General features: G+C 49.9%; 2 protein-coding genes across 3 annotated transcripts; one reads left to right on the forward strand and one right to left on the reverse strand.

The window, feature by feature from the left end:
* Positions 1 to 1,994: 1,994 nt before the first annotated feature.
* On the forward strand, positions 1,995 to 16,718 carry MED9 (mediator complex subunit 9). Its single transcript, XM_055241099.2, has 2 exons — positions 1,995 to 2,310; positions 14,798 to 16,718. Exons 1-2 carry the CDS (start codon positions 2,087 to 2,089, stop codon positions 15,012 to 15,014), a joined length of 441 nt encoding a protein of 146 aa, XP_055097074.1. The 5' UTR covers positions 1,995 to 2,086; the 3' UTR covers positions 15,015 to 16,718.
* A 1,233-nt stretch (positions 16,719 to 17,951) lies between these two features.
* Positions 17,952 to 20,144, reverse strand: RASD1 (ras related dexamethasone induced 1). 2 transcript variants are annotated; one of them, XM_055241094.2, is made up of 2 exons: positions 19,392 to 20,144; positions 17,952 to 19,106 (listed from the first exon to the last, which is right to left on the reverse strand). In XM_055241094.2, the coding sequence occupies exons 1-2, from the start codon at positions 19,675 to 19,677 to the stop codon at positions 19,024 to 19,026; spliced, it is 369 nt and encodes a 122-aa protein (XP_055097069.1). In that variant the 5' UTR covers positions 19,678 to 20,144; the 3' UTR covers positions 17,952 to 19,023. The 2 variants fall into 2 exon arrangements, with proteins under 2 accessions (XP_055097069.1, XP_055097068.1); XM_055241093.2 differs by having other exon boundaries at positions 17,952 to 19,180; positions 19,392 to 20,133.
* Positions 20,145 to 20,603: the final 459 nt, after the last annotated feature.

Raw genomic sequence — 20,603 nt, forward strand, 5'->3', positions numbered from 1 at the left:
ATGAATATTGGATTGGTTTTTGAATTCTGAATTCAAACCCACTTTAACATTTTGAATCATAAAGTTACAGAACTGGTAGGGACCCGAAGTCTCTTTAGTGTTGGTTAAGATCATAGACTTGGAGTCAGCAACTGCGCTGACCCTTAGGCTGGGATCTTAACCATTGTAAGTCTTGGTTTTCTCGTCTAGAAAATGGGGATCCTGACATCCATCTTCTAGACCTCTTTTTGTGGATTAAGTGAGACAGTGACTGTAACTCTGTTCCCTGTATCTACTTTTATTCCATGATAGTTGTGGTAATTACTATTATTATTACTATTACTATATTATCTTTCCCCAGATGACTCCAAGGGTATACAGTCTCTTCAAGCACATCTGGCCTTTTTCTCCTCCATGCTCAACCAGAACTCTTGAACTTTCCCTTAGTTGGAGAGGTCAATAGTTAGAAGGAAGAAAACTCTGCAACCCACTCCCTCCCTTTGCTCTCTCTCTGGAGCACCATGGGCAGCTCTTGCTGCAGAGAGCTGTGCTGAGGCCCTTTACTACAGAACCTGTACAGCGCACCCTCCAACAGCACTTCCGTCTATGGTCCTACTCCCCAAGGATCTGCCTCCGCACAGCCCTCCCAATAGGACTGAAAATATCAGCATTGATCCTTTCCCTGGCCACCTTGCTCTTAAGGCTCCTGTTCATCATGCTATGTGGATGTGGACCTCCTCGCCTCTCTGTACTGCCCATGATGATGGATTACAGCAGAATGGGCTCACCAGTTGACAGCTTTCTCCACTCAAGTCTTCTACTCACTAGCTAAGCTTAGGGTGGGTGTCCCCATTGCCCGGAAAATTACTACATAGCCCTCATATCAAACTTGTTTTGAGAAGCATAACCATAAACCCATCTTTGCCCTATGATCCTAGGGAGTCCTCATGCCAACAAGACCTTTTGGGGTCAGCCACGCATGTGAAGTTAGACTGCAGTTTAGGCTGTGCCATGACTCTGAACTAAATATGATTTTAGGGGTGAGGAAACTGGGACCTAGGGGCTTGGGGAACTGGCCCGAGGGTATGGAGAGTACCTGACCTTGTCGTTCTTCCAGGATATGATATTGATTCCTGGCACCAATCCCCTCTACCTTGTATTGAAAGCAAGGACAGCCTGCCTGCAACCACACATACAGGTGGCCATCCAGCAGGTGCATACTAAATGTGCATTGAGTTGGATTATTAGACTCTCTCTAAGCAACCATGCAGCATTGAAGGGACCGCAATCCCTTTGCCTCTGCGTCCTTAGGGCTAAGCACGAGGTCTCGATGTCCTGCACTGTGGGCTGGGCCGGGTTTGGTGCCTCACCCAGCAGGTAAGTGCTGTCTATGCCTCCCGCAGGTCCACTGGCTCCTCTCCAGACTTGGGTGCACTGGGCCAGGCTGCGCCTTACTAATCTCAAGTCTTCCTGTGTTTGTGGCTTTGGGGCCCTCTTCATCGTGTGAATAGGAATAAGAAGATTGTTATTTCTGGCCAGGTGCAGTGGCTCACGCCTGTAATCCCAGTACTTTGGGAGGCCGAGACGGGCGGATCACCTGAGGTGGGGAGTTCGAGACCAGCCTGATCAACATGGAGAAACCCCGTCTCTACTAAAAATACAAAATAAGCCAGGCGTGGTGGTGCATGCCTGTAATCCCAGCTACTAGGGAGGCTGAGGCAGGAGAATCGCTTGAACCCGGGAGGCGGAGGTTGCGGTGAGCTGAGATTGCGCCACTGCACTCCAGCCTGGGCAACAAGAGCGAAATTCCGTCTCAAAAAAAAAAAAAGAAGACTGTTATTTCTGAAATAAACCCCTATTTCTCACTATTTAATAATTTAACAATCTTGACTCACAACCCAAATCCAGGCACCCCAGTCCCACCCACGGCCCGTTGCCTAGCAACAGCCTCCCCACCCCCGCCTCCGCGCCTTTTCCCGCCGAGTGCCCAGTGCGCACGCTCAGAGCCTTCCTCCACACCCCGCCCCTACAGGGCGCGCGGTGGTGACGTGTAGAGTCCGCGACGCTTTCGGCGAGCCGACCTCTGGGCTAACCTAACCCAGGAGCCATGGCCTCTGCTGGGGTGGCAGCCGGGCGACAGGCGGAGGATGTATTGCCGCCGACGTCCGATCAGCCGCTGCCTGACACCAAGCCGCTGCCGCCCCCTCAGCCGCCGCCGGTCCCTGCGCCTCAACCGCAGCAGTCGCCGGCGCCACGGCCTCAGTCACCTGCCCGCGCGAGGGAGGAAGAGAACTACTCCTTTTTACCTTTGGTTCACAACATCATCAAATGGTAAGAACCTAGGAGAGGACCAGGCCCCATACTCCCTCCAGCTTCTCCGCTCAGCCGTTTCAGAGCTGCAAGAGGCCCTGGCGCTCTGGGGCACGCCCCCGTTTCACAGATAGGGAAACTCAGACCCAGAGCGGGAAGAGGCCTTTGCCAAGACCACAGAGACGTTCCATGAGTTAAGCAAACGATTTGAGCCTGAGAGGTGGGAAATCCTTAAGAATGAAGCCAGCTTGGAGACTAAATGCAGACTCTTGTCCAGCGGCTCATATATGCATCCCAGCGATCTTGAGCAAATTAAATCTCTTTAAGCCTCAGTTTTCTCACCTTTAATGTTGATAATACTCACTTTAGTTCCTTAGTTCAACAAACTCAACAGATAAGCATCATCTTCCCTGTGCCAAGTGCTACGGGATGGACACAGTAAAAGGGGCCAACTTTTCACCCCCAAAGGTTTCACCAGATAGAAGGAAAAAAAGACATGATTGGGAATAACCCATAATTTAAAAAGATTGAGCGGGGAGCGGTGGCGATGGGAAACATTAGACTAAACAAAAACACAGAAGTTGCCTCAGATGATTAGACCCAACTGTACTGACTTTGTTCTAACAGTACCAAAGGAAATGATTTTCATCCTTTTGGCCAGACTTCAGGGTAGCCTGAGTTTTCAGAGTGACTCTGTAAAGGAAAAACCAAAAACAAAAACACAAAAGTCTCACTGACCCTCATGTTTGCCTAAATTATTATTATTTTTTGAAACAGGGTCTCGCTCTGTCACCCAGACTGGAGTACAGTGGCGTGATCTCGGCTCACTGCAGCCTCAACCTCCTGGCCTCAAGCCATCCTCCCACCTCAGCCTCCCAAGTAACCGGAACCACCGGCATGAGCCACGGCACCTAGCGAGTTTTTGTATTTTTTGTAGAGATGGAGTTTCACCATGTTGTCCAGGCTGTAAATTATTTTCATTATGTTACTTCACTGTATATCCACGTGACACTAGGTGTAAACCCCTAGGCTTGTAACTCTTACTCAGCCATTAAAGACCAAAACAAAGTAAATTAAAAGAAAATTACGATTCCAGTAACATTCAGGTGAACATGAATGTGCTCTTCACTGTTTTACTGAAATGGAGTTGTTACAACGTGAAGGTCTTGACTGTTAGTGGCCCACCCACTTTTGAGTTTAAGCAAACTAGATTCACTTGCTGTGGGATGACCTGATGCTCTTCTGCCACTTTTCAAAGAACTACAAAGGCTTTGTTCTCACATTAGACCCTGGCTTCATTTGGCTTCGCTTGGTGTTTAAATACCGTTTATAGGGGCCAGGCGTGGTGTCTCATGCCTGTAATCCCAGCACTTTGGGAGGCCAAGGCGCGCGGATCACAAGGTCAGAGTTTGAGACCAGCCTCGCCGACATGGCAAAACCCCATCTCTACTAAAAACACAAAAATTAGCCAGGTGTGGTAGCGGGTGCCTGTAATCCCAGCTACTCAGGAGGCTGAGGCAGGAGAATCACTTGAACCCGGGAGGTGGAGGTTGCAGTGAGCCGAGATCATGCCATTGCACTCCAGCCTGGGCAACAAGAGCAAGACTCTGCCTCAAAAAAATAAATAAATAAATAAATAATGTTTATAGGATAAGGCAGCCTGTTCAGTTTTCGTGAGCCTGTGATAATGATCACAGACAGAAATACATATGGAGCCCCTGTAATCCTAGGGCAGTGCTGGATTATAAAGGGTTTATTCAGATTAACCCTAGTTTACTGGTTTTAAGAAAAATGTGGAAAAATGAAAACACAAAATGTACACATTCACAAGGACAGCTCTTGAACTCCCCAAGAGTATATTCTTGAGCCCTGGTAGAGCAGCTGGGTTGGGTTGGCCTTAAAGATGTAGTAGTAAGTTATACTAGAGAGAACAGGCTTTGAAGTTAGACAGCCCTGAGTTCAAATCTGTGTACTGACATTTTCTTGCCTTCTAATCTTCATATAAATGCCTAACCTTTCTAGGCCATAATCTTCTTATCTCTAATATGTCCATAGTGGACCTCAAAAGAGAGGTTCAGATTATGTAATAGCTCTATAATGTGCTGACTGGGTGACCTTGGCAAGTAGCTTAGCTTCTCTGAGCCTGTTTTTTTCTTGTGAAATGGGAATGCTTATGTCATAGGATTGTTGGGAGATGTACTTAAGAGCGTACCTGTGAAACATAGTGAATTGATCACATGTGCTTGTCTCTGTTCCATCTAAAAGGACAGAGAAGGGACTTTTAAAAAAAAAAAAAAGCATAAAACCTTCAGACACGGTGGCTCATGCCTGTAATCCCAACACTTTAGGAGGCTGAGGCGAGCAGGTCGCTTGAGCCTGGGAGTTCAAGACCAGCCTGGGCAACATGGCAAAACCCCGTCCCTACAAAAAATACAAAAAAAATTAGCCAGGCATGGTGGTGTGTGCCTGCAGTCCTGGCTACTTGGGAGGCTGAAGTGGGAGGATCACTTGAACCCAGATCATGCCACTGCACTCTAGCATAGGCGACAGAATGAGACCCTGTCTCAAAAATAAAATAAAAAGCATAAAACCGAAAAGAATAGGACAGGAGATGATTGCCACAAAGTGGATGACCAGGCTAATTCATCTACCAACTCCTAAGCACCTGGCTTGTTAACTATGGCCTATCCCCAGATCTCAGGAACTCTAGTGCAAGGACCCTCTGGAAATAGGGGTGAAGGTGGGTCTAAGAACAGGAAGATTACTTGGAAGTCTGTTTAAGAAGCAGATCCCCACAGTGCTGTCCCACCTCCCATCCCCTCCAAGCGGCCAGGTGACTACCCTTCTTCCAACTTGGCAGATGGTTAAAAGGTTACTTTCCCAAGATTTATTGTTAGGAAGGAGTAAGCCAGAGAGTACCTAGACTGGGGGACACCAGGCACACTGCAGGGGTAGGTAGGGGGAGCCATACTGAAAAGAGAGATTAAGAGAAAGTTCACAGTCTGAAGAGAGACCCCACCCGAGCCTTCCCCCACCTGGCTTCTAGTTTGGCAACCAAAGAGAGTGGAAGTGCCCTCTCTATGGTGCGTGACCAATTAAGAAAAAAGACATTGAAAAAAAAAAAAAGCCTAGTCAATTAATTCTGAGAAAATGAACAAGCATCACTCATTTGCAGAGCTTCCACTAAGCCTTTTAGTGTTTTCTTAAATATATGAGTGGATGGCCAAGGCCACTAAGCATAGGAAGAAACCCCCTGGTAAGAAAGACACGGGTCAGGCGCAGTGCCTCATGTCTGTCTGCAAGCTCAGCACTTGGGGAGGCTGAGATGGGAGGATAGCTTGAACCCAGGGAGCTGAGGCTACGGTGAGCCATGATCGCACTGCTACACTTCAGCCTGGGTGACATAGACTCTGTCTCGAAGAAGGAAGAAAGAAAGAGAGGAGACGGAGGAGAGAAAGAGAGAGAGGGAAAAAGAGAAAGGCAAGACAGAAGAGCAGAAAAAGCCACTTGGAGGAAACAGTAGTCACAAAGGAATGGAGTGGTTCTGCAGCTGTAAACATGAGAAGAGGCTAGGATGCAATCTGAAAACCCTCAGTATAGGCATGTCTTTGAGTTTATAGGTGAATGAGGGAGGAATAAGGGCAGAGGAGGAAGGGAGAGGAGACCTCGTGAAGCCTGGGGGAGTCAGAAGGCTTGGTAAGAGTGATGCCAACAATAAGAAAGGGAGGCAGGAGGAAGGTTGGTATAGGAAAAACATGTAAGGACACGAAGCCAAGAAATAGCATCTACTCATGGGAGTCAGCTTCTAACTTGGTGGTGCTGAGCATACATCCAAGGCAGGAAGAGGGGGCTGGGGAGGAGGGAAGAGCCAGGAAACAGAGTGCAGGGGTCTTCTGAGGGATGGGGAGCTAGTGAAACTGTCAGGCTGGAAGCCAGTCAAGACACAGTCCTGGCAGGTGGAGATGAGGGCTGGGACCATGTCTGGTCCACCCAGGTGGTGTTCTCTGGCCCTGGGTCCCTTCCTTTCCTATAACTTCCCCAATGATCCTTTTATTCTTTGTTTACTTCTTGCACAGGGAATGAGTAAGGAGGTAAAACCTGAAGTAGTGAATTTAGCCTTTCTTGTTCTCATAAAGAATTCAGAGTTTTTGAAAAATTATTTAATAAAAGTAACAACTGCAAGTTTAGAAGTACAGAGAAATGTAAAATGGAAAAAGCTTCCTTCCCCCAAGTCCCCCCACCTGTAGTAACTGCTGTTAATACTTTCCTAAGTTCCTTCTGGGAATTACATATGAATGTCATTTCAAAAATGTATACAAATTGAGACCATGTCGTACTTGACTTTTTTCACTGATTAGTCTTTTTTGGCCACCTTTCCATACTGCACATAAAGATCTACCTCATTAAGGCAGCTGCAGAAAATTGCATCTTGTGGATGCACCATAACTGATGCAACTGGTTTTCTGTTGATGGGCTTCTAGGTGTTTTTCTTATTCTTGCTATTATCAGCAGTGCTGGGGTTAGCATCTTTGTATAGGAGTAAGTTTGTGATCAGATAAATCCCAGCAGTAGAATTGCTGGAGCATAGGGTACAAACATTTTTTATAGTGATAGTTATGCTAAATTTAGAGCATTACGTCTTTTTAGCTAACTCTTTTCCAAAATTCAGCCCTTGTAGACTAGACTGCTTCAGTTAACCTAAAATGGCCTATAAATCTGCCACCCAGAAAGCATTAAACAAAAATTAAAGTTGTAGATGGATTCTACAAGTACCCATGGATATGAAATGGAAAGTGGGCCTCTCCCTTCACTCCTCCCAGCTCCATTGCAAAGCTGTGTAATACTCCACTTTATAAACGTGCTGTCGTTTATGTAAACAGTTTCTTGCTCAAGGACACCGTCATTGTTTCTGCATTTTGCTGCTGGAATCAGCACTGCAGCAAGCATCTTTGCCCATGCTATCTTGGTGAACTCTTGGTAGTCTCTGTGGGGGTAAATTTCTAGCAATGGGATATGTGAATCTACCGTTTGGGTCACTGAGCAAATTCAGAAAGAATGCCCTGATCTGTGCTTCCACCAACAGTTTTTGTGTCTTTCCCCATCACCTGCCATCACCATTAAACTTTTAACTTTGGCAAACCTCATAGGTCAGAAATGATATATTGATCTTTCATTAAGTTAGATAAAGCATCCCTTCATAGGCGATTTTATATGTCACTTTTATTTTTCCCTATAAATTGCCCATTTCTCTGTCAGATTTCTTTATGTACAGAAAGGAAATAATGTGTGTCAAATGTACTGTAAATACTTCCCCCAGGTTGTTGCTTTTCTTTTGACTTTGTTCATAGTCATGGTTTTTCTATTTGTTTTTCATTCAGATGCATGTAATTTCATGTAGTCAGATTTGTTAAGCCTTTCCCTTATGGCTTCTGAGTTTTGGTCCTACTTAGAAAGGCTTTCCCACTCTAAAATTATAGGTATTGATCTCTTTTTTCTAGAACTTTCATGGTTCCATTGTTTACTTTTAATTCTTTGAGGCTCCTGGAATTTATTTTGGTGGAAAGAGTAAGGGGGCCCCGGTTAGCCACATCTTCCCACTGCTGTTTTTGAATATTTGTTATTTTCCCTGCTTGCAGGGCCACCTTTACCATGCACTGAATTCCCATATGTTTTCTGATCTACTTATGGACATTCTCTCCTCCAGCACCAAACTATTTTAGTTCTTAAATCTTCATGATACATTTAATTATCTTTTAAGGTTAATTTTTCGCCCTTCCTCTTTCTCGTCAGTATTTCCCTGGCCCTTCCTTTCCCGTGGAGTTTTCTAGCAGCCTGCCTGATGCTAGATCATGATGCTTTTGGTTAGTGGAACATTTCCTCTTTAATCTGCTTCTTTACTTCCAAGCCTGTTGATACCACTCATTGGCCAGGTCGTTCAGCCTCGCTTTTGAGTATTATAATCAGCATTTAATTAGTCTCTTTGCCTTTATGCTCATTTTATCTTGTGAATGTTATTTGGCTAATTTTTCTTTGTTCTCCGTTCTTCTCAAATTGAGCCCAAACTTAGGCCTTTACTCAGGGATCTCTGCAGACCATCTTCAGATTGCCTGCCCGAATAACCCAACACAAAGCCCACAGAGGGTCCTCTTGCTGCAGGTGCTGTTGGGTGGGCGGAGTCCTCCAGGCTGGCAGACCGTCTAGCCCCTCCGCTAGAAGTGCCCACAGAAATGCTGCACAGAGCCCTGTGAACCAGAGCCTTTCCTGTACCCCCAGGGACCCGCCTGGTTCTGGGAGTGCTCTGGCTGGGACAGTCCTGCTTGGAGTTGGAACCCATAGCACTTTCCTCTCTTCTAGTGTCTTTCCCACAGTTGAATGAAAAATTAAACTACATATTTATGTTATTTTTAAAGAATGAGGAAAGGGAGGCTGGGCACAGTGGCTCACAACTGTAATCCCAGCACTTTGGGAGGCCGAGGCGGGTGGATCACGAGGTCAGGAGATCGAGACCATCCTGGCCAACATGGTGAAACCCCGTCTCTACTAAAAATACAAAAATTAGCTGGATGTGGTGGCGCACACCTGTAGTCCCAGCTACTAGGGAGGCTGAGGCAGGAGAATCGCTTGAACCCAGGAGGCGGAGTTTGCAGTGAGCCATGATGGCACCATTGCACTCCAGCCTGGCGACAGAGCGAGACTCCATCTCAAAAAAAAAAAAGGAATGAGGAAAGGGAAAAGAAATCACATTTTCATGCCTATAAGAAATATTATAAATCCCAACTTTGAGACTTTCTTGATATATATAGATGCTACATTTTAAAAATGCATCATAAAGGAGTAATGAAATGGGGTCTGTTAGATTGGGGAAAATTATTATTTTTTCCTTCAAACTTAACAAATCGAATCTGAGTTTGGAACGAAGTAGCTCAGCCTAGGCCTTCTGAATTACAGTTGTTGCTGCCTTGCCTGATGGTTTTGGCTCACTTTGTAAGAGTAATCTGTCGATGTTGGGTACTTTAAAAACATTTTTAAAATTCAATGTTTTAATTCTTTACAAGGTCTAAGGCTGCTAGGTAGGTAGAGGGGAGCCGTCCTTGCCACCACAGACGGGGCTCAAGTGATGAGCACGCTGTCCGGCCCCTCCACCTTGGCCTGGCCGCTTCAGCAGTTCAGCAAGACCTCAAGAGCCCCAGCCAGACCTCTTTCGTGGGAACAGGGTGTTATTGACTGTCTTCTTTCCACTCAAGTATCTATTAATCTGCCCCGGCCTTCCATGCCAGCTGAGACCTGTTCCCGGGTTGTGCAGGAAGCGGCCCCCACTAAGTGCCCACACTGGCTTCCCGGGGATAGTCCGCACACAGTTACTGCAGGCCTCTGCCGTTCACTTTCTTCTCCCTCAGCCACACCCCAGGGAGCAGGATGAGCGGCCACAGATAGGGGGTGTTCATAGACTGCTCGCAAAGGCGTTTCCCATTTGCCTAAAAGCCTCTTCACTCCTCTGCCATGTCATTTCCATCCGCTCAGCATGACTTATAACCAGAAGGTGGGCCCCAGCAGAAGGCAAGTCCCACGAAGGCGGGCCTTCGCGAGTCAGCACTTCCTTAGTGGGCGTGAGAAATGCCAGGCAAGCATTTACATGGGTCCTGGGAAGAGTGGGAAGCTTTGCCTGGGAAGGCTGGAGGTGCTTGTGGTGGCACTGGGGGGTCTCCTTCACAGTTTGAATTTGCCTGAAAGGTGTTGTCTGTGGGTAGGAGGCCATCTGGAATTATTTTATTTTTTATTTTTGAAAAGGAGTCTCACTGTCGCCCAGGCTGGAGTACAGTGGCGTGTCTTGGCTCACTGCAACCTCTGGCTCCCAGATTCACTTGAATCACTTGGTTTCCGTGCCTCAGCCTCCCAAGTAGCTGGGACACAGGCACACGCCACCATGCCTTTGTGTAAAAAAAAAAAAAAAAAAAATTGTATTTTTGGTAGAGACAGGGTTTCGTCTCTGTCTACAGGCACACGCCACCACGCCTTTGTAAAAATACAAAAAAAAAATTTTTTTTTGTATTTTTAGTAGAGATGGGACTGGCCTCAAGTGATCTGCTCACTTCAGCCTCCCAAAGTGCTGGGATTACAGGCGTGAGCCACCGCACCGGGCTGCCATCTGGAATTTTTAAGCAGCATAGTGACCTGCTCAGAGTTGGGTTTCTAAAGGTGGGTGGGGCAGAAGTGTTTCAGAAGAGGGGAGGACCTGGGTCCACAGGAAGTCAGTGGCAATGGGAGGTGGCTGGTCTAGAGGAGATGGAGCTGGCAGGATGGTGCCTGGGAGAAGGGGGCACACAGGTGTGAGTCTAGGGGTCCTAGCACGGCCAGTAGAGTGTGTAGGTGGGACTGCACCCTCCCCCTGTCCCCTGCTGACAGCAAGTCTATGCTGGACATTTGCCATCTGCCAGACTCCAGGCAGGAACGACTTGGTAACTGTGGAGGGAGGAAACTCAAGTGCAGGAAGGAAGGCTGGCTGGGGAGGTGCTCCCTGTGTCGAGGGTTCAGGAGTGGATGAACACGTTCAGGGCATTTTATAGGGCAGTGATTTTTCATACTCCATTTAGCAGCGGCACCTTTTGTCACTCTTTGCTAAAAAGAGTATTTTTTACATGTAATGCTGTGAGCAGATGAAAGCAAGGGTGTGAGTTCAAGGCCTCCCTCTCTGGAAGGCCTCATAGGTCTTGGCAGAACTGGAGCAGAGAAACACAGTTGATAGGTAAGTAGTAGCCAGTATCATCCAGGGCAGGAGAGAGAAGTGCGTCCTCCGTGGCTACAGATAATCTACATCAGTACAGTTTTTTTTTGGAGGACATTTTGGTAATATCTGTCAAAAATTTAAATATATGTAACCTTTGACCCAGAATCCCTACTTTTAGAAAATGATCTTACCAAAATACTTGCACAAGTACATAAGGGTATAAGTACAAGATGTTCACTGTCATTCTAGTACAGTACAACCACCCATGAATAGCCAGGGTAATTTCGCTGTCTAATTGTATATGTGTTAACATGGAAGGACATCTGAGGTGCCTTGTTAAGTAGAAAAAGCAAGAATGTGAACTATGGATGGTCACATTTCTGTCAAAACAAATAAGAAAAGTTTGTGTGTTTTGTATGCTGTTGTATATTTCAAAGCCATCTGAAACAGTAGACACCACATGTTAGCAGAGGTTATCTCTGGAACAAGGGGTTAATGAGATTTCCCTTTTCTAAGCCTCAGTTGTCTGTCATTTTTGAATTTTTTCCCTCAAGTACCTATTACTGTCATTTTTTTTTTAAAGTGATCTTAGAAAAATGAAAGCCACTGGAGTTAGTACGGTGCGAGGAGAGCTTGTGGGCAGAGGAGTGGACTGGTAAGAGCTGGTCTGAGGGCAAGGCAGCTGGGACAGTGGAGTGTGAGGCACGGTGCATGGAAGTTGTGAGGAAGAAGAAATGGGAAACTGAGTCAGATGCCACCAAAAGGTCAAAAGAAATGACTGTCAGATTTGGGAGGAAGTCTGTGTCAGTGGTTCTAGCACAGTTATTGGCCACTTTGCATCTGTACTAAAGCGTCCATACTAAAAAGAAGAACCACAAAGAAAATCAGGGCATGATTCTCAGACACCTGCCTAAACCCTGTGATGTTTGCCTGTGAGTCTGGCGACACGGATACAACTGTCTGTCAGACATGGGAAGGATGCTCAGAGGATCACCCCTGGCAGTAATATTTTTGTCCACTCTTTAAAAAAACCATAGTAGGGGGCTGGGCGCAGTGGCTCATGCCTGTAATCCCAGCACTTTGGGAAGTTGAGATGGGCAGATCACCTGAGGTCGGGAGTTGGAGACTAGCCTGGCCAACATGGAGAAACCCCATCTCTACTAAAAATACAAAATTAGCCCGGCGTGGTAGCGCATGCCTGTAATCCCAGCTACTCAGGAGGCCGAGGCAGGAGAATCACTTGAACCCGGGAGGCGGAGGTTGCAGTGAGCCGAGATCGCACCATTGCACTCCAGCCTGGGCAACAAGAGTGAAACTCTGTCTCAAAAAAAAAAAAAAAAAAAAAAGAAACCACAGTAGCTGGGACCAAAGTGCTCTGACCTTGCCTTGTTTGTACGACGTTCATCCTCCTTGACCTAGTGGCTTTTTTCATTCCTTCTATAGTTGGCCGATGACTAACCTTGAACACAAAGGCAGGCCCACTTAGAGCTTTCTGCTTTTATTCGCCTGGTATTTGGGCCTGTCCCTTTTCTTTTGGCTTGAATATTTCACAGTCATCCTGGCTTAGCAGGTGCCCACTTCTGAATAGCATGTTCTCTTCACTCCAGGAGTTCCGTGCTATTTACCTCCACCAACTAGGGCAGTTGGGCTTGCAGAGGGGCCTCCCTGTGGGCTGCGCGGCCCCTTTTGGCTCAGCTGCCCTCCAGGCAGCTTGTCTTACAGCTCCTTTTTTATTATCTGAAGACTGTCTCCTTTCCTGAAAGTTCACCAAAGAACAGGCAACCCTTGCGATTTGGGGATTTTCAGAGATGAGCATCTTAAACATGACCCACTTTCAACTTTCAGAACTAAATTTTCTTCTGGGCCAGGTTATGTTTGCTTCAAGAATGGAATTGTCTGTCATCCAAATTTCTATTTTAAGTACTTTTTTGTTTGTTTTACCATGTCCTTTGAGACTCATGTGATGTGAGTCGGTTTTTTTAAAAACTATATTTTAATTTTAAAACTTCTTTGGGACTTAAATTCGTAACAGTATGTTAACACGCATGCCATCCGAGTAGAAGGATTTCAGAAGTCCGGATGGTTTCTGTCCACATTTGTGGATCAGAGCTGAGACTTCAAAGAATTAAAATAAAAGACATTCCCTATTTGCTTCCTTCCAAAGGATTTGTAGTTCTCATGAATACCAGTTCATCCTCTCTAGAATCTGAGATCAGGTATACTGTTAATGGTGTCTCTCAGTTGAGGGCATCATTTCCTGGCCTCTCATTTCCTGGAAGAAGTGATTGATTCTCCATACCCTCCCTCTGAGTTTAGAGCTGTTGGTAAATACTGAGCTGGCCATGGTGGCCATCTGATTTGCAAGGTGTGAGACGTAACTGATGGATCGCCAGGAAAGATGGATATTCTGCCTGCGTAAGCAGAGAAATGATGAATAGTAAACATGAATTAGCACCATCTGGGTTGATATTTCCCACTACGGATGAACATTTATTTAAAAAAATTAATGATCATTGACAGTTTTTCCCTCTTATGCCTCAGTGGCTTACTTTCAGAACAGCTTACTGAATTGCCTTGTAGTTTTGGTCTCAACCACTTGTTTTCAAAAGCCCATCCACTTACTAACTTTTAAAAAAATGTATAGGAAGCTGGGTGTGGTGGCTCACGCCTGTAATCCCAGCACTTTGGGAGGCTGAGGCAGGTGGATCACCTGAGGTCAGGAGTTCAAGACCAGCCTGGCCAACATGGTGAAACCCCGTCTCTACTAAAAATACAAAAATTAGCCGGGCGTGTTGGCTCACGCATGTAATCTCAGCTACTCAGGAGACTGAGGCAGGCGAATTGCTTGAACTGGACCCGGGAGGTGGAGGTTGCAATGAGCCGAGATCGTGCCACTGCCCTCCAGTCTGGGCGACAGAGTGAGACCCTGTCTCAAACAAACAAACAAAAAATGTATAGGAGCAACTGCCAGGCTGTTTTTTTGATCTTAAGTGAGATTGTTCTTGCCTCGTTTTTCACTGAGTAGGACCTCTGTGCAGCTAATAGCTGTGAGATGGAGCGAACAGTCTGCCTTGAAAGTGAACTTGACTCAAAGACAAGGACTGTCCATGACCGTGGTAGAAGAGAGCCTGTGTCTGCTGAGACATTTAAATCAGTTCCATTTTAACTAATTTAACATTTATGAACAGTTCTGTGGAAATTAGTCTTTATGTTAACAGGTTCAAGCCAGCATCAAAACCTCAGCTAAAATTAGCTCTTGCTAGCTGGTAAAGCCTCCTGATTGGCCTAGAAATGGCTCCAATTAGACAAAATTTCGTATTTCAGCAAGTTTTGTTTGGCATTTGTCACCTGATATTGGTATTGGTTTGTTCATTGAACCAACATGTTCATGAGCTTATTTGCCAAGCATTCATTCTTTCCATGGACATCTCTTGAGTGCCTGCAGTGCCCTACACACTGGGCCGGGGGTAGGGAGGGAGACACCTGTGACCAGGCAGACACAGTTCTTGACCTCACAGAGTGACAGTTGACTTGACAGAAGATCAAGAGTGTCTGTGTGTGATCTGCAAGTGTGCTAGGCCTGGGAGCTCTTTGCCAGCTGCCTAAAAAAGAACCCATCCCTGCCCTCTGGGGGTGGACAGCCTAGTCAGGGGATAGACATATAAAACGAAGTGTTCTAAAAGCTATGGCAGGAATGACAGCCAGCTCTAGGGGGTGCAGGGCAGGAACGCCAAGACGTGTATCAAGCTGTGAATGCTAACAGCTGTTCTTCTTCCCCCACAGCATGGACAAGGACAGCCCGGAGGTCCACCAGGACCTGAACGCCCTCAAAAGCAAATTCCAGGAGATGCGCAAGCTCATCAGCACCTTGCCCGGCATCCACCTGAGCCCCGAGCAGCAGCAGCAGCAGCTGCAGAGCCTCCGGGAGCAAGTCAGGACCAAGAACGAGCTTCTGCAAAAGTACAAGAGCCTCTGCATGTTCGAAATCCCCAAGGAGTAGAGTGAGGCTGACTTCCTGAGAAAGAGGGGAAGCCAGTGGCCTGTCTCCCCACTACCATCCCCAAATGCTCCTTGGGGCGTGGTTCCTGTGGACCCCAGCCCAGAACATCAAGCTGCAGGGGCGGGGCTCCTGTGCTGCTGCGCGCGTGTCGCCTGTGTGGGAGCCAGCGCAGAGCTTGGCTGCACCGGGGCTTCCTTGTGTAGATCCATATGTCTAGATGCATAATAACTGGAGTGCCTGCTGGTGGAAGTCAGAATGCTCCTGAGGCTGTGGAGGGGGTGGAGGACTCTCCCCTGCCTCTGGGGAGGGGGCCATCTGCTGCACCCGGCCCCACTGACAGATCTGAAGAGCACAGTAGGAAGGGAGGTGGCTCCTCTTTGCTTCCTTCCCTCTCTCTCCTTCCACCCCCATAGGATCAGTGTGTACCAGGTACACATTGTTCCTGTTAACAGCAGCTTCTTGAAACATTTGCATAGAATTCGCTGGACGAATTAAGCCTGCACTCATATGGCATAGAACTGTGAGAGAATGTTTTGAAAGGCCAGAGGGTGGCCTTTTTCCCCAAACAGTTTGGTTCCTTTTATGTTTGAGCCAGTGAAGGGAACTATGCTGTGGGGTGTCAGCCTACAGCCCTGCCAGGCAGCCCCTGGCTCCAGGTTCCCTGCCTCCTAGCGCTCTCCTTGCCTTCAGCTCTTGCTCCCTTCCTTGTTCATCATCCTCAGTCAGTGCCCAAGAGTGGCCAACCCGCTTCACATCTGCAGTGCTTCCCCAGGGTTGCCGAGGGGCCGTCCTTTCCACGCAGGCTAGAAGAGGTCTTCAGGCGAACGGACCTTCACCCTTCTGGCATTTCAGATTCCCATTGCTCTGGTTAAAAGGTCTTTCCCTCGTGGCCTTCGCACTTGCAGCAGCAACGTGTGCTACACTGCAGAGGGGTTCAGTGTTGAGAGAGAGGCAACCCTGGGGGCCAGTTCAGGTGGTCCCCAACCATGAGCTAGGTCTGAAAGTTACACAGCCAAGTTGGAGCTCTTAGAAGTTGATGAGCAGGCCTCATTTCCCCAGCTTCCCTGATTTTTTCCAGATGGGATGTTTTATTTGTGTGCTCTCCCTTGACTGTCAGATTGAGGTAAGAGCAGTTCTCTCTGTTGCCTCTCGAGGAGGAGGTGCGAAGTCCTGGAGTATTGTTTGGGTCTAGGAATGGGCACATAACCTGCGCTGACCAGTTGAGGGGCTTAGCAGATGCCTGCCAGCTGACCTCGTTGGCAGGAGGATTGGGTGATGTTTTTAGCAAAGCTTCCATTAGTGTAGACCTGTAGCCACCTGTCAGAAGGTGGGTGGCATATTGGGGACCTGGGAATGTGTGAAGGAGGAGATCAAATTTCAGTGGCTTTGGACAGAAAAGAAGACTCTGGATTTAAGCGGGTGGTCACCTGTGAGACCAGGTCTACCTTGGGACTGTTATTTAACTGAATCAGTTATTTCCTTGAAATTTCACAGTAGTGGGTGGGCCAGTTTTAAGGCTCTGACAGATACCATGAAACATGAAGCACGTGGAACTACAAGACCCCCGGGGTCTTTCTGAGTGCAAGGCTGAAATGGACAAGGGCTCCTCACGGGGGTGGAGGGAGCCAGAGCCTGCCTTGTGTTCCTTTTTTGACTTGTGACATTTTTCAAACACATAATTAAAAGGACTTATGCTCTGCTGTCTCAGGATATCATGCTTTTTGTACTGAGAAATTCATAGTGGATGGCTCTCAGATAGTTGAGAGGAAAATGTTTCTCTCACTGTTCAGACAGAGAACCACACCTCTGCTCCTCACCTCCCTCCGCCCCAGCACACACACCTGCTGAACCAGTGTGCAACAGGAACTCTTTCCTGGCTGGCCTCAAGGGCAGTTTGCCTGGCGGGTCATCCCTGCCCCTGCCTGTCACAGGCCCCTGAGCTGTCTGTCCTTAGTTGCCTTTTATTTTTGGAGGGGGGAGGTGGGGGGTGCCTTTTGATGACTGGAGGCGGTTCAGTCCTGTGGGGAGCCGCCCTCAACGGAGCAGGGTTGAAATCCTTCTAGGACGATTTTGAGTGTCTCTCACAGGGCTGAGCGCCCTCTCAAAGCCACCAATTACTTGGATTACTGGGTGGCCGGCATTTGTGCTAAGTACTTTTCAAACATCACACTTAATCCCCACAGCGAGCCCATGCCGAGGGTGTTCTCTTCTCTCTTCCTGGGGTGAAGAATTAGAGGCTTGGCAGGTGTCACCCACCAACAGGTTTGCAGTACTAGTGGCAGAGAGAGTAGTGTTCTGGGGTGCCTTAGCCATGAGAGGAAGACAGCAAGGCTGAGGGGGGATGGGGCTCCACACCTGGCATGAGCACTTCCTGGAGCTAGAGGGGAGCAGAGGCTGAGGAGTTAGCTGTTTCCAGACAGGGTGGCACCCTGGAGTGAGGGGGTGGGGGTGGGCGCCAGGATGGTCCTGCTTCCAGATGGAGTCTCAGGCTGTTTCCCCAGGGGCCTGAGTGATGCCTCCAACAGTCTGAAAGTTTGCCTGGGCCCACACTGAGTCTGGTGACAAAATGGCTAGGCACAGTTCAAGTGGCTTTTACGCTGAAGAATTCAGAACATTCTCTCAGAAAATGAGGCCTTTTGTCATCGAACCCAAAGAAAATTAAGCAGGTGGATGGCTAGAAAGAGTTCGTCTCCAGGGGGGACCCTGAAATCCTTTATATTTGTCCTAGTTTTCTAGGGAACCATCCCCTGCATAGATACCCCAGGCATCTGGGGCTCTTCTGGCAGCTGAAGCTGCTTTCAGAAGGCCAGGGTTATCTTCCAGTTCCGGGGAAGGTAAGTTCTGGTTCCACCTAAGTCAAAGCCCAGCCCCTTCCTTCTCCCCACCCTTCCCCACTCCAACCATCTCTAAAAGCAAAAACGAAAACAAAACAACTGGTTTTCCATTTTAAATTATTTTATTGTATATTAAAAAAACAAAGCAATAACTTTAAAGACCTCACACACACACAGTATAAACACCTGGGTAAGGTTTTGTTCGTGTCCATGTTGACATCGGAACTACCGTTAAAGTGCAAGTTTTGTTTTGTGTTCCTTCGTGCTGTTTCACTCACATGTAAACAAGTCACTTGGCTATGATTTGACCCACGCCACCCCCCTTAGTTTCGGGAGGGCCGAGGCTCTACCGGCTGTCACGGCAACCCGGAATCACAGACAAGATAATGCCCCGTGGGTCCTGACCCTCAAGCGGGCAGGACGGTTTCTTGAAGCCTAGCAGAGGCTGGATAACTTCACATCCCTCCCCCACCCCGCGCTCACTCTTAGGTCTTTGAGAAGACATCCACCCTCGGCTGGGCCCTCGCCCCCCAAGTTACGGGGGTGGCGGGCCTCAATGGAGGGCCGGGGGTGGGGGAATAGTCCCAGTCTTGGCCAGTTCTCTTTCTTTTCGGAGCAGATGACCGTCCCTTCTCGGTTCAGTGGCGCCTCCCCAGTGCTGGGGGCGGATCGCGGGGAGGGGAGACGCCAGTCCGCGCGCTCGCGCGTTGGATTTGACTTTTAAACAAAAAGGTCCTCCTTAGGTTGCGTCGCCGGCGCGGCGGGGCTCCTAGCTGATGACGCAGCGCTCCTTGTCCTTGGCCTGGCTGCCGGCGCTGGCCTTCTCGCGGATGTACATGAGGTCGCTGTGTACGCTGGGACGGCGCGCGAAGGGTGCCACGATGCCGAAGGCGTCGCCCGGGTCGCCGCCGCCGCCGCCGCCGCTGCCGGCCCGCAGCAGCTTCTTGTTCCGCAGCGCCTTCTTGTGCAGCACGTCGCAGTACTGCACCGAGACCTTGCGGTGCAGGTCCGGGCTCATCTCGCTGGGCAGCTTGGCCATGGCGAAGAGCGCGCGGAACATCTGGTCCAGGCTGCTGTTCTTCTTGGCCGAGATCTCAAAGTAGGCGCAGCGCTGGGGGTCGTCGCCCACCAGCTGCTCGATCTCGCGCTGGTCCACCTCGCGGTAGAAGTCCCGGTCACCCTTGTTGCCGCAGATGACCAGGGGCACGTCCACGTTCTCCTTGGTTTTGTTCTTGAGGCAAGACTTGGTGTCGAGGATCTGCTGCCTGAGCCGCTGCACCTCCTCGAAGGAGTCGCGGTTGTCCAGGCTGAACACCAGGATGAAAACGTCTCCTAGAGGGGGCACAGAGAGCAGAAAAGGAGAAGGTGAGGGTGGCCGCCCAGGGGACAAGTCGGGCTGACTTTGAGGCCGCGCGGGGCGCGCTAGCTTCTCTAAGCGCGAAGCGCACTACTCGGCGCGCGGCAGCAGGACCGGCGCTCGCGGGGCGCCCTGGCAGAGGGTTCCCCGCCCTTCCCTCCCGCGCCTGCCCGGCCTCCGGCTCACCTGTGAGGATGGAGAGGCGCCGCATGGCGGGGAACGGGTGGTTGCCGGACGTGTCGAGGATGTCGAGCTGGTAGACCTCGCCGCGGATGGAATAGAACTTGCGGTGGAAGTCCTCGATGGTGGGCGTGTAGGCGTCCTCGAAACGGCCGGTGAGGAAGCGCGACACGATGGCCGTCTTGCCCACCTTGGACGAGCCGAGGATGACCATGCGATAGCAGTTCTTGGCCGGGATACTCAGCTCCGAGTCGCTCGGGCACATCTTCTTGATCATCGCGGCCAGTTTCATTGGGCAGAGGGGCCGCGAGGGCGGGCGCGGGGCAGAGAGAAGGGTGGAGAGCGGCCGAGGGGCGCTGGGGTGGCGCGCGGGGTGAGCGGCCGGAGGGCTGTCCTCGGGCTGGGCGCGGCTCGGGCTGGGCTCGGGCTAGGCTGGGCTCGGATCGGGCTCTCCCAAGATCTGAGCACAGGCCGCTTGCTCTGGCTTTGGCGCCCGGCCGCCGCCCTTATATGCAGCCTGCTTGGCTGCCCCGCCCCGGCCCTCCCAGCTCGGTGCGTCACGCCCCGCAGGGCCCGCCTCCCCCGCACCGGCTCCCAGCCCCGGCGACCTCGCCGCCCGCTGCCTGGCTCCTGCTCTCTGGGCGCGGGGGCTGGGGGGAGCAGTCCAGGGTCGGGCTGAGACTGGAGGCGCTCCGACTCCGCTTTTCCACTGCCGCGGGCTCGGCGGCCTTAGGGGCGTCGGGGTTCTGGTCCCGGCGGTGCCCCCGTCCCTCTGCGACTTCGGGCAAGGACCCCCCTTCCTGCACCTCCCGCGCGCGTACACTTACTTTCTTTGGTTCTCAGTTTCCCCAGAGAATAGGAATCTAGTAAGTAACCCAGTAAGCGCAGCAGCGTTTGCTGGGTGCTGGCGCGGACCGCATATTGCAGTCCTCAGAGCACAGCCCCAGCCCCAGCCCCCTTCCGCTCCGGTCCCCAGCCGGGCTCTTGTTCCCGGGAGGCGACCGCCGGGCGGACGCGGGGTTTCGGTGCCTCTGGCGCGGAGCTCGGCACCGCGCGCTCTGGCCGCCAGAGGGCAGCAGAGGGCCCGGCCGGCGGCTCGGGGAGGCTGGCGGGCGCGGCGGGCAGAGCTGGAACAGAGGCTAGGAGCAGGCGGGTGGGGAGTGGCAGGGATGGAGCAGGGGCCTCAGGGCGCCAGGCTGGGGCCCAGCAGGAGCGGTC

Source organism: Symphalangus syndactylus, chromosome 14 (genome assembly GCF_028878055.3).
Source record: "Symphalangus syndactylus isolate Jambi chromosome 14, NHGRI_mSymSyn1-v2.1_pri, whole genome shotgun sequence".
Lineage (NCBI taxonomy): Eukaryota > Metazoa > Chordata > Mammalia > Primates > Hylobatidae > Symphalangus > Symphalangus syndactylus.

Excerpts from the sequence above, each read along its gene's own strand:
- MED9 (XM_055241099.2), top strand. The coding sequence starts at position 2,087 with ATGGCCTCTGCTGGGGTGGCAGCCGGGCGACAGGCGGAGGATGTATTG. Across the intron at positions 2,311-14,797 it reads GTTCACAACATCATCAAATG|CATGGACAAGGACAGCCCGG; the intron begins GTAAGAACCTAG and ends CTTCCCCCACAG.
- RASD1 (XM_055241093.2), bottom strand. The coding sequence starts at position 19,677 with ATGAAACTGGCCGCGATGATCAAGAAGATGTGCCCGAGCGACTCGGAG. Across the intron at positions 19,181-19,391 it reads GCGCCTCTCCATCCTCACAG|GAGACGTTTTCATCCTGGTG; the intron begins GTGAGCCGGAGG and ends TGCCCCCTCTAG.